General features: G+C 41.3%; 2 protein-coding genes across 2 annotated transcripts; both read left to right on the plus strand.

The window, feature by feature from the left end:
- The first annotated feature begins 274 nt into the window (after positions 1 to 274).
- Positions 275 to 4,419, plus strand: LOC311059070 (ras-related protein Rab-33B-like). Its single transcript, XM_084076688.1, has 3 exons — positions 275 to 670; positions 3,380 to 3,558; positions 3,872 to 4,419. Exons 1-3 carry the CDS (start codon positions 449 to 451, stop codon positions 4,215 to 4,217), a joined length of 747 nt encoding a protein of 248 aa, XP_083932814.1. The 5' UTR covers positions 275 to 448; the 3' UTR covers positions 4,218 to 4,419.
- Positions 4,420 to 8,277: 3,858 nt separating this feature from the next.
- Positions 8,278 to 16,592, plus strand: LOC311038137 (uncharacterized protein). The gene is made up of 4 exons (XM_084047494.1): positions 8,278 to 8,454; positions 12,176 to 12,270; positions 13,098 to 13,128; positions 14,406 to 16,592. The coding sequence occupies exons 1-4, from the start codon at positions 8,385 to 8,387 to the stop codon at positions 14,963 to 14,965; spliced, it is 756 nt and encodes a 251-aa protein (XP_083903620.1). The 5' UTR covers positions 8,278 to 8,384; the 3' UTR covers positions 14,966 to 16,592.
- The last annotated feature ends 1,461 nt before the right edge of the window (positions 16,593 to 18,053 follow it).

Raw genomic sequence — 18,053 nt, forward strand, 5'->3', positions numbered from 1 at the left:
ATTAGTAAAGGGGAGATATAATGGCCCAAATTCAAGTTTCCTTACATTTTGTGAGCGGTTTATTTGTTTCTTTTGGGCTTATTTCCATAGACCTGGTTGCTTATTTCTCTCACAACACCTGGCAACACTGCAGCAGCCTACCCCGCCCACTTCCTAGACTGTCAAATGAAGTCGCGGGGCAGCCAGAATTCCAAAACACACCAAACAGTTTTATTTACTCCTCAGTCTGTCTGCACTTTTAACTCTATGGTCTGCACTCATTCAGAATCAGCAGTAGCAGTCTCCTTTGGGAATGTTAGACATGAATGAAAAACACGTGTAAAGAACACAGAGTGTGAAAGTAGTGCATTGTTCATAGAGCCACTTACTTGTGGAACCTGGAATAAATTGGGATCGATCATTTCTAACACGCCTATAGTTCCTCCACTGTGACAAGGGCCCGACAGACATGGACTCATCACTGGAGTTCTCCAACTCCCTGACCAGCAGCATGTCGTCGCTGCCGGCTCGGTGTCGGACCTTTAAGGTCATCGTGGTCGGAGACTCCGGCGTCGGGAAGACCTGCCTCTCCCACCGCTTCTGTGCCGGAGAGTTCCCCAGCAGAACGGAGGTCACCATCGGCGTGGATTTCCGCGAGAGATCGGTCGAAGTCGATGGGGAGAAAATCAAGGTAAAAGATCGAGACTTTTGTTACTCAGTGGTGGAAAGTAACAACAAGTAACAAGTACAAATTTGAATTTCAGTACTTCTACTCCACTACATCTCGGAGGCAAATATTGTACTTTTAATCCACTATTATATGAAAACTTTAGTTACTTTATTTGTTTTACAAAACAATGTTAGCCACTTCAGCCCTATATACATTTCGGCCATTTGAAAATAGCCGATCTACAAGCTCACAATGCTGGCATGAGCTTGTAGATCTGCTATATTAAAAAGATTCTTATACATTTTAAACTTGTGAAATGGGATATTCAGCATGATGAGTGCTTTCTACTTTTGGTTGCCAATACTTTTGTGCTTTTACTGAAGTAGCCTACTACATTTTTAATTCCGGACTTTTACTTGTAACAGAGTTTTGCATTGCAGTATTGATACTTTTACTTAAGTAAAAATGTCTTCCACCACTGATGCTCACCAAATCATTGGATACGATATGCTTTACGCACGTCCGTGCGTAAAATAGCTATAGGCAAAGACACTACCCATCGCCGTTGTAGTCGATCCGTTTATTTTGTGTAGATAAGTGTGTGGGTGATGTTTTTGGAGAAGTGGCACAAATATAAAGAATCAGCCTAGTTGTGTTGCAGTACGCTACACTGGTAACATTGTAAACATCATCAAAGACGCGTTTAGGGCTAGCTCCAATCGGAACCTCACCCTCCGCTGTATAGCTCCGAGATGAGGTTCCATATCGTTCTCTGCCGTTCGGCTGAAAAATGTCCGCACATTTGCCACTTTACATGTTTCTTACCCCTTTCTGCACATCGTATCCAAAAAGTAAAGGTATTCTGAAATTATCACAGATGTTTGACATTTTAACTCACCATAAAATCTAACAAACGAGTTGAAAAAAGCACTTTATTCGCCTCTCTCCTCCACCGGTTACATGTTTTTAAGACATTGCGCAAGAGTTGCGCCCATAGAGATAACATTACTGATTGCCCTACTGGTCAAATGTTGAATTGCATCTTCTAATGCATAATATTATTGAACCGGCTCAGGAGAGAAGCGATTTAAACACTTTTTTCAACTCGTTTGTTAGATTTTATGGTGAGTTAAAATTTCAAACATCTGTGATCATTTCAGAATACCTTTACTTTTTGGATACGATGTGCAGAAAGGGGTAAGAAACATGTAAAGTGGCAAATGTGCGGACATTTTTCAGCCGAACGGCAGAGAACGATATAGGACCTCATGTCGGAGCTAGATAGCGGAGGGAGAGGTACTATATGGGGCTAGTTTAGGGCTAACCTTGGTGTGCCATGTTAATGTGGGACTCCCTGCTTCCAGCTCCCAAGAACCACCAGCAACAGCTTTTTCAGAGGTTTTTATACTTTTATTAAAATCCAGTGACTTCAGGGTGTGCTGACACTGACAGCCAAAAAACATTTAACAAAATGAATCAGAACCTTAATGACCTAAACTTACCTAATCAAAAGAAACCATCGAATCATTAAGACAAATAACACCTAATCAAACACAGGAGAAAACAAAATAGCTACCCACCCCTACCAAGCACCCCTACTGTTAAAAACACAGAAGGCGTTAAAAACACACAAGTGTAACATTGCCTGCCATTCCTGCTGGAAATGGAGAGAGGAAAGCCCACTCAGGGTCATAACTTGTTATCCATTAACCTCAATGGCTTTATTCTACTGTAGCAACTCCAGGGTATGATTCAATGCATCGCGAAACCATTATCATACATACACAACACATGTGACATGAGCACTATTCTATCATTTTATGGATTTCATCTAGTGATAGTGATTAAGTAACATTCGTGATTCTCAGTCATGTATTTCCATGTTGGTTTACCAGTTCTTCTTTCCATGACATTGGATAACACCACATGATAGAGGAAGCATTAACGTGAATGCAAGGCTTTGTTTACAGGTTTGTGTTTAGGTCGGCAGAATGTAAGAAATGTTTCCTTTTGTTAGTAAAGGATGGATTGAAAACGGTATGTGGCATGATCTAGGGGTTATGAAGATCCAGTCTCTCTGTCTTATGCTAAGGAAATGGTTTAAGACCGTGGAGATGTTTTGTAGGCTCCATTTTGTTGAATCATTAACAAATCTGAACATTCATACCTAGAGTAATTGTCTTCCAGTGTGTGTTTGTTACATTGAGTAAAATAGCTTTAATAGTTTCAGCTAGATAATGGTAACTATTTTCTGTTACACACAAGATAAGATCTCATATTAATCCCTTGTGCTCTCAATAAGGAGTCCTGTTTTAGACTTGTGACTTTCTAAAGAAGAGTGTGTGTGTGTGTGTGTGTGTGTGTGTGTGTGTGTGTGTGTGTGTGTGTGTGTGTGTGTGTGTGTGTGTGTGTGTGTGTGTGTGTGTGTGTGTGTGTGTTGCAATACTTTTTTTTTTTTTACCCCATATGCCTCCATATGTTCAACTTCCTCTTTTGTTTTGCTCGCAAACCTACTTTCTCTCCCTATAATCCACTCATCACCCCCTCAGCTCTAGATGTGTGGAAGTGTCTACATGTTCCTGGCTGAGCTTCCTTAGGCTTAATTGTACTGTATCTATACGCTCGCCGATTTTGAATGTTCTTAGTTGAAAAACTTATTTCGGAGACACTGTTGTAAGACTGATTATTATTTTGGCCTCTTTTTCCCCACCCCTCCCCTTCCCTCATCAGCTCCAGTTGTGGGACACTGCTGGCCAGGAGCGCTTTCGTAAATCTATGATACAGCACTACTACCGTAATGTTCATGCTGTCCTCTTTGTCTATGATGTCACCCGTCCTGCCAGCTTCAGTGGCTTGTCAGCGTGGGTAGAAGAATGCAGGCAGAATTCTCTGGGCCAGGATATACCCAGGTAAATGCAGCGCCTCGCAAAGAGTGCCATGACATTCTTCCTTCACTGTCCATGAAGATGTGTTTGACTCAGCACATTATGTTCATCAAGTTTTCAGGGTGACGTCATCCGAAAATGTACAGGATAATAAGTCATATTGGTTGTCTGTCTGAGCTTCATCATTTTAGCCAGGCGTAGGTACATGATTAATTTCAGAATTTAAAAAGGTTCAGTTTATGTTACACCATCTTAAACTGATGATGAATAGCCAGGGTGAATAGCCAGGTGCCCCAATTATGTTCCCACCGTTTTCTTGTCTTTTGTCCTCTCCCAGGTTCCTGGTGGGCAATAAGAATGACCTTCGTGACCATGGCGCTATCAGGTTGGAGGGGCAGGTGAACTGGGAGTGGGCGCATACGTTTGCAGAGGCCCACGGCATGACACTGTTTGAGACATCTGCCAAAAGCCCTCCAGACGGAGGCATGAACGGAAGAGGAGGGGACAAGAAGATGCCATTCCATCAGGATAAGGTGGAAACCATTGTAATGGCTGTAGCTGCCAGGCTGGCTGCCAGGAGGCAGAGAACACCCACAGTGCTGTGCAGCAGAGCTTACAGCGGCTCTTTTAAATTACCAGCAAAGAAGAGAGCAGAGAAAGACCTGTGGGCCTGCACTTGCTGAGAATGATATAGAAAATACCAGAGTACCCTTTCCCATGGAAAGTGTGTGTGTACGCCAGTGAGGTGAATGAACATACATTATACACAATGAACTGTGCATTAATTTGTGACCAAATACAGCCATGAAGAATTTTTAACTTGAAATACATGTATGATAATTTCTTAATTTTGTACCTGAAGACCCAAATATAAAACTAATGTTAGTCCTTTCCTCTGATTCTCTTAACTACTGTGTATTGGTTAGAAATATTGTGTATATTTGTGATTTAATTGGTTGATGTTCAGTGTCAAATAAAATAATGTGAATGTACTGTAACATGGTGGTAGGGATGCTTTTATCTAAAGCATCTTCCTGTATCATGGGTGCCATCTTTTTGCATGTCTGCTCGCAGTGGGAATCAAACCACAAACCTTAACCGTGGTGGTATTCAGAATTTGGTCATACTCTGGCAAGGTGGCTCTCCGTGCTGTTGTAGGTAAAATACTTAACCCGAGTTTCTTAAGCATCATAGCACCTTACTTTGATGCGTAGGCTAAAATAAAAGGAAACAGGCATGTGTTAAGTATGTTTTTGGAAACTATAACTAAAACTCTTTGCCTTTTTTATATTTAAAATCTGTGCTACTTGGTTTGAAAGCAATATTTAAATTATAATTTATCTGGTTTTGAAATGTCATCCAGCTTCTGAAACTGCTCATAGGCCGATCAAATGCAGAATCTGTATATACATACTGTACTTTCTTAATACACATACATCTAAGATTACATACATAAAATGTGTTTCAGATAAAGTTTTTATTATAGGGCCTTTAGAAGCAGAGGCATATTAACTGAGAGGTTACCATTCATTAACTCTAGCCAATAGCGATTTCTCACTTAACAGGACCATGTCCAGATGATGGTCAACACATCAGAGCAGTCATGCATACATTTTGTGCATGAGAAATGTGGGCACTGGAGAATGTGTCACGTGTGTTAATGGCTGTGTTTGTGTCTAACTGATGATTCAGAAGCCATCACATGACAGGAGCAAAGTTGCCTTCCGCCTAATGTTCCGTCCAGACAATGCCCTGGCAATACACTAGTACTAATAGCATGCTGTGTGTGCACGTGTGAGGCTGCAGCGGCATGTTGGTGCAACATTCACCAGCCAGCTGGTAGATCTCTGCAGTCTCATCTGTCACAGCTCTTCTCTACAGACTCTACCTTCATTCTTTTAGTCCAAAGAAGACTGACAACCCCGATCACAAAAGATTGTCTCCGTGTCATGTCTTGGGGGGGGCGGCCAGTGGTTGTCAAGGACCCCTCAGATTAATATGTATTTAACCGTGGACCCCAATCTGAAAATATTTTGTGCCAGGGACCCCCATAAAAATATTTCATTTTTTTCACATTTCAATATAATAAAAAATAGCACATCTAGCTCACAATGCTTTATTAATTCATTTTGCTGGGGACCCCCCTTAAGGACCGCTGGGGGTCCCTGGACCCGACTTAGAGAACCATTGATGTAGGCCATTATCCCCTGTATTTTGCTGTAAAACAGGTGGGTCCAGTTCGAGGGTCCCTTTCACACATATAGCTCCAGGCAAGAATAATGGAGAATTGAATAGATAAAGGCAATATCAAACCAACAACACCTTACTTTAGACTCTAAAGTTCAGAGGTAGGCCATATTGAAAATTCAATGTGTTTTATATTTCCATAATCCTTTCAATAAAGGTACTATATACGTATAATAATGTAACAAGGAAGAATATTAACTCAATTTAAAAATACTTTTCAAAGTGATTCACTGGGGCAGTGGGGCCCAGTGTTGGGGAACTGGGCAAGTGCCCTTGATAAAAGAGTGACCCCAGCTGGAATTTAAGCGTCAGTGCCTGAATAGTGTCTAATGCCTAATAAAAAAAAGGCTGGGATTCCGAGGCTAAATGCCTAATGACAACCAGAAGAGTGCGACTACATTATTACAAAGTAGCTAGCTCCCTCATGCTTGGGATGATTCAGATAGGCCTATATAACTTGTGAAATGGGACATTTTGCATAATGAGTACTTTTACTTTTGGTACTTCAAGTACATTTTGATGCCAATACTTTTGTACTTTTATTTAAGTTCATTTTGAATACCGGACTTTTACTTGTAACAGAGTATTTCTGTATTGCAGTATTGATACTTTTACGTAAAACATTGAGTACATTTTCCACCACTGCATACTGCCCACCACAGACTAGGTTGTTCAGCATATAATATTTTACGAGTAAAGCCACCAGGGGTCTCTCTCTGATTCTGATGTGTGTTTCTAGATGCTCTCTCTCCCTCTCTCGTCGTTCATTCTACGGTCATATCTGAAAGTCACGCCAAGCACATGGATGTGAGTTTACAACAGAAGCCTATGGCTGCCAGTGTATTATGCAATCCAATGACAGTGTAGGTTGTAGGGTATTAAGCAGTCCAATCTTCCAATAGGTGCCTGTAATCCACTTATACAGTGTATTCAGACTACTCTCCCACCGGTTCTGTGTTGTTGTTTTTATTATAAGGGAGTCAGACATGTTATATATATGAAATGTTGAAAGTGGCAAAACTGAGTGAAGAAAGTTCCAGAGCAAATGAATTGATCAAATGGAGAAATGGAGAAGCTGCAGAGATGCATCTGAAAATGTCAGATCTTAATTGAGAATAGACCTAAACCCAGGCTCTTTAATGAGTCGCATTCTTACGATTTTCTATAGAACACAGTGTTCAATTTTTTGTTACTGTTATCATTGTCATGCCCCCCTCCCCTTTTCAAAGGACAAATGTCAGTGTTGCCATGTCTGCTTATTATAAGCGACTTTGGGCTTGTTTTTCTGTAAAGTTGCTTGTAAATATTTGTGGTTGCGTTTTTTGGGCTTGTTTCTAAAGTCTAGTTGCTTATTTGGGCTCGTTTCCTAGTGTTGTTTAAACCAGTGGTTCTCAAACATTTTCATGTCAAGGACCCCCCAAATTGTATGTATTTGTCTGCAGACTGAGAATATTTTGTACCAGGGAGTGGCCCGTGTATCAGATTTGTGATGTGAAAACATTCCAAATATTTCCATTTTCCCCCCAAGACTCTTTTGAAAATATCAGATCTTCAACGTGTTGTGAGCTTGTAGATCTGCTATTTTCAAATAGCCAATGTATGTAGGTTTAAAGTGCTCATGTGGCCTAATAGTCACTAATAGTCCCAAAACAAACTAGTAAGGCTACTTCTCGGCCTTAAACATACAACTCATCTAACCCCTGCTCATTTTGCTAGGGTCGGATGGCTCAGGGTTGAGGACAGAGTACGGCAACTGGCAATGGGCCTGGTCTACAAGATACGCTACAACATTGATACCCATGGCCATGTACCTGTCAAAATACTTCAAAAACGTAAATGAAGTCCACAATCACAACACCAGAGGGAGCTCCACTGATCATGTCCAACCCAGATTTGGCACAAACAAGGGAATTAACTCGTTCTCATGCTATGCAACAAAAATGTGGAATGACCTTCCAAAAGGAGTAAAGGAGTGTAAAACCCTACTCACTTTCAAAACTGCCCTAAAAATACTTTCAGGAGGCTGCAATTCCAAACTGGCCCCTGTCAAAGTCTTAACCTAACCCCCCCCCCCTCCCCTCCTCGAACTGTTTAATGTACATATTTCTTGTTTTTCATACCAGTAACCTGTAAGCTGATTGTATGATGTTCTGCATAGTAGTGTATATCTGTCTGTTTTCTTAAATGTCATCATGATTTGAGTGCGTGGGGATCTCATTTGAAACAAGCCATTGTGCTTTTATGGGCGATCCAGTTTAGAGGACCTTGTATTGTTGTACTGTACTTCCATGTACTTTTTCCATGTATTTCTAAATAAATTACTTCAATAAATCAATCAATTATGTTGGGCTAGTTTTCATAGACCTGGTTGCTTACTTCTCTCACAAAATCTGGAAACACTGGACACATGTTATTCGCACACGTGGGACGTGACGTAACACATGAAGGGGTGTGTGATGTGATCTCTCCTCTGCAGCCTCAGCTTGCAATCTGCTCAACACACAGTTGATGCTCACCTCTTCAGCCATCTGAGGAAGAACCTGTCCAACTCACACACCGTTCATTTATTGTCTGTGGTGTAGGCTTACTGTGACTGAACCAAGATGTTCTGTAGACGGGCATGGCAGAAACTTGGGCCCCTGGCACGGTTGGCAGTCAAACCATCGTCCAATGGTGAGTTAACTGTCTCCCGTTGAGCTTTAGACTGTGTTTGGATGTTAATTAAACCATCATCATAATTCCTTTGGTAGGTTTGTGCAGTGTGCACGTGCCCGTCAATTAGCTGTCCAATTAGGCCTGTAGTTGTGCAAATCAAGTTGCCATGCCAATTAAGTTTACTCATTTCTTTCGTGGATTGTCCCATGATCTTAATTGTTCGTGTGCAGTAGATTCTAACGCTTTTAACGTGCCTTTGTACGACGGATAGTCGAGCTAGTGATTATATTTAATGCATTGCGTTTTTTTAAATATAAAACGAGTGATGATAAATGTACTTTTATCGCCATGTGGTCGGTTGAATTATAGCTCCCAACCTTTGTATGGGGGAGGTGTGTCTCGCATCGGGAACACGCAGTTCTGCACAGTTTGTTACGAAACAGCGCATCGCAGCCACAAAGGAACAGAACAAAAACATTTATGTAACGGTGCAGCATCCCAATGCATTGGTGAAACACTTTGTATTTCTAACGAACCGACTACCCTTTAAATGCGATTGCTGACACCAGGACTTGGTGTCATTGTAGGATCTGGCGATGGGGACAATAAGGAACAGGCCCCACCGCCCCACACTTGAGCAGAGAGGTTATAAACATGAACTTGAGCATCGAATGTGTCCGTTTGTCTAAAAGTATATGCATAGTGAGATTTCAGTTCAAACCATTGTTTTTTCTTCTTACACAAAACACAATACATAGCCAATTTGTATTTAATGTACTTTCATTGTACCTTTTCACATAATTATGGCATGTAGTCTTTATTAAAATCAATTTAGACTCAGTCTAAAACATGTTTACAGTTTGACTGTATTCACTTAATGCCCTTGAAAGGATCCAGCTTCCACAGCTGCTTTAGTTAAGTGTTCAGAAGCTGATGCAAACATATCCAAAGTTTGGAAGATGACAGTGCAAACTGTACTGTAGATACAGCATCATGTCTGCAGAGCCAGAAAGTAGTTTTGCTGACTTTTGAGTCTAGAGTCAAGTGGAGAGAAGAGAAAGTAGTCATGGTTCTGAGGCCTAGTTTTGGGCCTTGTTTGTCTGTCTTTAATGCACAGCAACGTAGCCTGTGAGGAAAACCTGGTAGCCTACATGGTGGGCGGGTCTTACATGTGCACTTGTATGTCAAAGGGAAAGAAAATGGCCTCTGTCCAGCAGAAAGAGCAGGCATAGCCCATAATATAGACAGACAGAGTCCATAGCCTATGGATAAGAGGGTCTAACTAACCTATCCAAGTTGTGCTGCCAGCCTGTAAATCATCATCCTGAATTCCTGATGCTGCTATCTCAGTGAAAGCACATACCAGTCCTCCATGCTTGTGCATGGCCCTTGCATGTGCACAAACCAATGTCAAATCACCACACATGTTTGGCAGCCATCTTGGCTGTTTGTGTTATTTGGTGACAAGCGTGCCCATTTATTTTTGACAGGCTTTAACTCCTATGCAGGGATTATCTGATTAGTTTATAAATACTTGGCCTGGTGCGGTCAACATGCTGCATGCTGTGTCATGGGTATTAGAATGAGAGCTAAGGATGGATGGTTGGCACAGCATCCATGACCAGGCACTATTCATCTCTGGTAGACATTAGACTCTGATTATTGTGTTTAATAAAAGTTGTAGTCTCTACAAGCTCACAACATGTCACATCCCAAACCGTGAGCTTGTAGGCCTGCTATTTTGCTTTTGTATAAAATAGGGCTTAAGTGGTTCATGGAGATTTTGTTATGCATGATTGTGAAAATAAATGAATTTGTTTGTATACAGTTCGTAAATGAGGGGCCTTAATTAAAGACTGTTTATTTGGACAGCTTACCATTCAGCCAAGACCAGATAAGTTATAGGCATTATAAGTTATAGGGGGATATCTTTGGTCTTTTGGGACAAAAAGCTCTCTTAGAAGTCTTTTGTGAAAATACTTTAAAATCAGTAATATTGATTGAACAAATTGGCCATTGGATACATGGTAAATATTTCTTATCTTTATATAGATAGGAAATGTGTGCTCTCAGAAAGGGCACAGGATGAAATGTGATTCCCTTAGCATGTGGACAGAGTAAAGCGAAGGAAAGGGGAGGGGATGAGTGAAGGGGGAGGGAGGCGAGGCTGCTGTACATTGTGTTCCCACACTGCTCCGACTAGGCTAGCCAGGCTGTTGTATGTGCCTACCATGAAATACACGCGCCTACATTACTGTACATGTATGTGGGAAGTTTTGTTAGCTCGGAAATCAGTTTTTGTCTGCAAGAGACCGTCATACCACAGTATAAATTAGGCTCAGTTTGTGAGTTAACACATCAATCACATAAAGAAAATCACGGGAACTGTACCCACACTCCTCCCAACCTTTGCTTTGTAATAAAATGTGAACTTGAACCCAGGTCTCCAATTGAACTTTGAAAGTCTCTGTTCTCAACTGTGTACAGTATATATTTCTTTATCTGCAGGGAGCGACGAGTGTAAGATTATTGTTCATCCGTTCGATTTAGCTAAATAGAATGGACAGCAGAAGAGAGGGAGATATATCTTGCAACAGATAGTCAATGGCAGTGTTCGGGAGGATGGTTTTATTTAAGCCATCCTAAATGCACCACTGGAAATCCTCTAAACACCATACAATCCTTTCCCTGGAGTGCAGTTAGTGCACAAATAGCACGTCACAACTGCTCTCTCTACCAAAACAACAGCCTATTTAAGCCTCTTAACAGCCTATTAAGCAGTTGATTTAGGGTAGGCAGATCCTTTGCTGTTAGGTTTGTCATGTTGACTCTTACTACCTGCGAGGAGTTGAGGTTTGTTGTTGATGATGCCAATAAATGAGCAAAAGGTCACATTCAATTACTCGGGTGACGCTTTATTTTACAGTTTTTATGTTACATACACGTACAAATGTATAGCATACAAAAAGAGATTGCGTTGATATAACATACAAGACTACATAAACACACATACAACCCCCCCTCCTCCCCCCTCCCCCCTTAGTGGTGACGCTTTTTAATGGATCATGTATTCTATTATGTCTCAATGCAAAAGTTTTGCACATACCACATAACGTGGATAAAATGTTAAGCATCAGGCAGCTGCTTGTATGAACCTAATTCAGAGACAATAATTGTCTCTTTAAAGAATTAAAGAACAATTATTGTGTTTAGTTTGGCCTACTGTAATAATAATAATACATTTATAATTGTCTCTTTAAAGAACTAAATAACAATTATTGTGTTAAGTTTGGCCTACTGTAATAATAATAATACATTTTATTTATAACGCACTTTACATCTTTGGAAATCACAAAGCGCTACAGGGTTTAAAAACAAAAGGCACAGAAATAAAAGCAGGGCAAAAACAAAAAAAAGCATTCAGCAACAGGAAGACCCTTTCTTGGGGGAAATCTTTGATTTAAAAACAAATTAAAAGACCTAGAAAAAAGCTTTGTTAAAAAAGGTATGTTTTGAGTCCATTTTTAAAAGCATCTGTAGATTGTGGGGCTCAAGTGGTCGGGGAAGGCATTCCACAGGCGTGGAGCAGAAAGCCCGGTCGCCAATGGTGCGGAGATTGGTCCTTTTGGTTCCATTTTACACTGAGTTAAATGAACAGTAATACGATTTATAATTGATTTTCTAAAGGAGCATTGATGGTTTTTACTTAACTTTGTTCCTTCTCTCCATATCTCCGCAGTTCCTGTACGACAGATGGCGTATGGGATCCCTGGTGGAGCCAACATGACATACGTTCTTCTCGGTGGAGGTGGTCTCACTGCTGCAGTGATCTACGTGAGTATCCCACTTATCCATCTAATTTTCAGCCTCATTTTCCAACTTGGAACATTCAACTTGGAACATCCAACTTGGAACCCAAGAAACATTAAGGATATGTTCCATCTCTGTTCTCAGATTACCTTCACTTAAGTCTATATATCCATTAGGGTAACCGGAATGCTCGCCCCAAAACACACTCGACCCCATTGTTCTCGCGGACCGCTCGCCCCCAGCGGTTCTTGTATTCTTGAACTTGTTTTACCGAGGGTAAGTTTAGTAACTATTAAGTTTTGGCACCGTTTTACTGAGGTTACATTTAGGAATAAGGTTAGATTTTGGCATAGTTGACTGAGGTTACGTTTAGGAATACCAGGATTTGACCCGGGGCGAGCGTTCTTGTATTAAGGATTAGAACAGACGCTAGTTGTTGCCCAACCGCATCTTCTTCTCAATAGGGATTGGGCTGCCATTTTGTGCCTAAACAGTGAGCCCCAGCTACATGGACTCTCCTTGAGAGACTGGGCCATGTGCTAACTGTTGTCATGGAACAGACATTACCACAGTGTATGGAATGGAAGGCATATAAAAGAGCATTGTTGTGTGTTCTGAAGACGCTGCTTGTTAGGATAGACTCATGCATTGTTCAAGATCATATACATTCATCACATTTATGAACTGTCACCAAACATCTTTGTATTATACAAATGTCACAAGAATCTTGTCTGCATGGCTTTTACCAAAGCATGGGGGTGCAGAGTGCATTGAATGTATACAAACGAGAGGAGTTGGGTAAGCACGCAATGCAAGGTGGTTATGTTAAAATTCTGCTATGCCTTCCACAGGCCTACAAGACACTGAATGGCTCGAAAGAGGGTGAGTATTAGAACTACTGTAATGCATACACCAACACAAGCTCAGGGCTCCAGAGTGCACCCAAAAGGGTGCACAACACATGCACCCAAAGATTTGTCCAGTGCAACTGAAAATGTTAATTGCTTGCTCCAGTGCACCTTGCATTTAGGTCCGTGTGTGTTTGTATGTGGGTGCACCTAAATTATGCTGGTGCACCTAATATGCACCAGCATATTTGGGCGCACAAGTGCAACTAACTCAAAAGTCAGCCTGGAACCCTGAAGCTGCTTATTGTAGCCCTCCATATCTCACAGTGACTAAATGGCAATTTTAGTTGTGATTTTTGTCAGTTCTGTGCAGTTGTCAGCTAGTGGAGGAATGCCACACAAACCCCCATAATATTCAGTTCAATACCATAGCTGACTCAACTGCTTGCATGGCTTTTGCCAAAGTATGGGGGAGCACAGAACATCTGAGGACGGAACACATGCTTTGGCTAGGTTTGGTGGTGCCACCCAAATAATGAACATGGTAGAGCGGTCATTCTCAATAGATTAATCTGGCTTGTCCAGTTGGATTTCTGTCTGTTTTGTCTACAGAGGTACCCTGGGGGGGGGGGATGGCTGTACGCCCAGACTAGCCAACTAGTCTCTTACGGGACTAAGCTTCTGCTTTCATTGGTTCACCTGGGTACAGTCCGGGGATGCTTACAGCTTGACAAAAAAATAAAATTCAAAGCCCTGCTGTAGTTTTGACTACCTGTGTTTATCACTCTATGGAACTCGTGTTATCAAATATGTACTTGTTGCATTAACTTCAGGTGTATTTTTAAGATAAAAAGATGATTATACAGTATATTCTCTTTACTGATTAATGAACTGAATTAGACTTTTGGTTAGCTTAAATGAATGAATGATCTATGGTCATTTGGGGACAGCCCTGCTGGGATCAAATAGTATTTCAAATCCTGCTGTTTCATGGGATCAAATGGCATTTCAAATCCTTGATTCAAATGCCTTCAAGCAAGCCCAACTAGAGTGTTATGATGGCTAGGGTTTAAGAGTTTAGAGCATGGTATTAGTTGCTCATGGCAGGCAAAGTTGTTCAGGCCAGTTGTAAATGAGAGGATTAAAAAGGTTTTCATTTTGGGGTATGTCCTGTCCTGGATGGGTCACCCAGGGTCACCAATTGCTGATCACTGTGCAGGGTGACTGACCTGTTGCCTATATTAGTGCAAAAGCAAATCTTTGTTTTCACTTTTCCCTAATCCGACCTTTATCTTTGTCCACAATCGGCAGCTCCAGCAGCAGAAGTTGTAGTTGTTGCCCCAGCTGAACCCGCCCCTGTGGAGGCCGTCGCAGAGACTGTCGCCGCTCCCGCAGAAGCTGCAGCAGAACCTGTAGCAGAGGCCGCTGCCGAGCCTGTCGCAGCCCCAGCTGCTGAAGAGCCCCCAGCTGCTGTAGAAGCACCAGCACCCGTCGCTGAGGAGGCCGCAGCACCTGTTGCGGTAGAGGTTGTCGCTGAGGAGGCCGCAGCACCTGTTGCGGTAGAGGCCGTCGCTGAGGTGGCTGCAGAACCCGTTGCGGTAGAGGCCGTCGCTGAGGTGGCCGCAGCACCTGTTGCTGAGGAGGCTGCTGCACCTGCAGTAGAGGTCGTCGCTGAGGCGGCCGCAGCACCCGTTGTGGAGGAGGCTGCAGCACCTGTTGCAGTAGAGGCCGTTGCTGAGGCAGCTCCTGTTGCTGTGGAAGAAGCCCCCGGTACGGCAGTAGTAGAGGAAGTCCCTCCACCTGCTGAGGCTGAGACGGCCCCTGCAGCCCCTGAGGCTGCGGCTGCCCCAGCTGCTGAGGTGGCAGCATAAGTTTTTGAAAGTTCTAGGTTCACCCCGAAGGGAAGGGTATGGGTTAACTGTGGTGTGTATCCCTCTCCTTTGGGCCTAGACAAAATGGACTGGTGACCCTATTTAAAGCCTCATGAAGTCCATAGCAAACCCCATGGATGTTCACTCAGTTAACTCATACGAAATAGGGGTCCTTCGTTCCAGTTTATTGGTTGACCTTAACCACAATCCACCCCACCCAGACCAATATTACAACATTTGACAATAAGTTGCAAAGTTAGACTGTGCTATTGTGGACATTTCTGCTTAGTATTCAGTTCCTGCCAGTTTTGTCACTATCCACAGTTGCATGGTAGTGTTGGGTATAAGGAGTAGATCTAAGGGATTGAACTAAGAGATGATGAATGTAAATAATGTTATCCTGATCCCTGAATATGAAACCAACTGTAAAAAGATGTACTAAGTGCCCCTTACATTAGGATGCAACTGCACCTTGCTCATTCACTTTTGTCTGAATGCTTAATATTGAAATTTCGCCAGCTTTTCATGTAGCCGCTTGGTGTGTTTTCAGCTTTCAACAGATTTTACAGTCTCAGCCAGGTCCACGACCCCGTAAATTCAGATAGACATAAGGGCATGCCCAACTACTGTTTAGCACTAGAGAAGGATTATGGAGGTTATGCAAATAATAATATATTGGATATGGTGGAGAGGATTGTGCATCTTTCTGTCTTTTCCAGAGAGCTTATTGTGAAATGTGACCAAAGGTCTGCTAGATCCTCCTCCCCTGCTCTTGTCTCTTTGTCCTCAAAAGTGCTGTTCATACAACCTTTCCTAGAAGTAAGAAGGATTAAGTGGTGGTCATAATTGGGCAGGTTCATGATGGTGACATTATTTTTGAAAATGTCTTTTAAGGCTTAAGTTATTATGTACTACCTGCATTCCAGAAGCAGACCCTATTTGTTTTCTCGATGACATGGTCACCATCTAATCCTTCTTTATTCCAGAATAGTGCTCCAGGTACAAGTCAGACCCCATTTCACAAGCACAGATTGAAGTTTCCCAATCTCAACACTGCGCTGAACCCATTTGCAAATTGTTGAAACAAACTGATATCCAACCTGTGCTGAAGGAGGGGTGTGACTTGAACAAAACATCCTTACAAATAGCAGTTGGTTGTGGCCAGTTTAAGCCGGTTTCCATTTGCTTCATCAAACTATCAGACATGCCTTACAGCTTGTGAATACTGCATTCTAAACGTCTTTGTTATAGATTAACATTGGATTATTGACAAGTCAAGCCTACTATAATAACCCACCTGATAAATAAAAATGTATACAGTATTTCTCATACAGTTGACAAATATTCACTACTTCAATATTCACTCCGTTTCATTCTTGACTAGCCTTTTCCTCAAAAACAAAGCCTTTTTTTTTATGAGCTGATACTGTTCTGGTGTGTCTTGATATTCTGTGTGACATTAAGATGTTTATGACAACACTCTAGGAACCACATTCATGCACCTATACCTCCTGGCATTGGATGTTGTGTACTTATGTCACTGCTGTTGAGAAATGTGTGAGAATGTTTGAGAAATGTTAATCATAAGGGAAGTTGAAGTTCTTCAATAAAGAGATTGTTATAATTTTTTGGGACCTATATTGCATTTTTCCTGACACTTAAAATGTAATTGGACCTTAATGGATTTATTCATTTTCTTTTGAATTGGTTCAGCAGTCTTCACAATATTTACCACACCAAACTGGCTACTTTTTGCTGTAGGATCCCTCCTGTTCCATTCTTTAATGTGTATCTCTAGTTAAGATCACATTAACAGTTGCTTTAGATAGTGAATGTGTTTGACCCCAATTATTAAACGTATTTCCTATATAGTTTAGATGCTCCCTGGTGCTTTATGGACTTGATTCAGATGAAGTATTGAGTTTGTATGTACAGTATATCTCAGTCTGCACATTTGTCCACCAGAGGGTACTGAAAATGTGGTTATGAATGCCTAGTGTTGCCTTGTTTATAAAGGTTTGCCTATTGGTCAGTTTAACACTCAAAATCAAATGAGGTTAACCTATATTGTTAGGGTTGTTTTGTTCCGTATTAAGTTAGAGTTTAATGTTGGCTATGAATGTTAAATTGATTTAACCAGACAGTCAGAAGATAGCTGCAGGCATTAACAAGGTAAACAACCTACAAGATAGTAGAACCTGTTCAACAAGTTGTGAAAAAGAAAGTTAATTTAAAGCAAGCTGCAAAAACAAATTATTTTCCTTGACTAGGATGTTAAATACAAGGTTACTGAACTGTAACATCTTGTGTATTTCTATTAAGCTTTTTTGAAACATTTGTCATACAAGTGTTCCCTAATTTTGCTTTTATTTATGTTTGGAATTGTGTTCAGTTGAAGTTCTACTCAATTTAATTTGAGTTCAATTTAAATTATGCCACATAGATGAGTTTAACTTTCTGGGGTGTTAATTGTTAAGGATCCCCATTAGCCTACACTGTAGTGGAGACTATTCTTCCTGGGGTCCAGGCAAAAACATCAAAATACAAATCAACATGCAGTACAGCATGTTCAATGTTAATAAATAAAACACAAATTCCCATTAAAAGTAGAATTTTAAAAAGCTACTACTAAAATCGCAGACAAGTCTAAGTTAGTCAGTTTGTCTGGTGGCTCAGCAGGTTGGGGTGCAACAAGTTACAGAATGGCTACCTACAACCATTTTCATTGCACCCTGCTCTCTCCTGTCTGTCTTGTAATAGCCTACTCCTCCAGTAACTAATTCAAAAGTCTAAACCTAGGATTATTTCATGTGAAAGAATCCTGTTAAAGGAGTAGTTCACCCCCAAAAATGACTTATTTTCTATCAATTACACACCCCATGAAGCCTTATTCATGGGGCTCCTGATTATTTTATTTTTTATCGCATTCCTGAGCCAATAATTTCATGACCGGCCGAGTCTCTGGCCCTTTGAGTCTCTGAGTCTCCTACTGACCGATGAAAAATATTGGCTCAGGAATGTGACAAAAACAAAAAAAAATCCATAAAGTCAAGGCTTCATGAGGTGTGTAATTGATAGAAAATAAGTT

The sequence above is a fragment of the Gymnoscopelus microlampas genome, assembly GCF_963454915.1.
Source record: "Gymnoscopelus microlampas genome assembly, chromosome: 2".
Taxonomy (NCBI): Eukaryota; Metazoa; Chordata; class Actinopteri; order Myctophiformes; family Myctophidae; genus Gymnoscopelus; species Gymnoscopelus microlampas.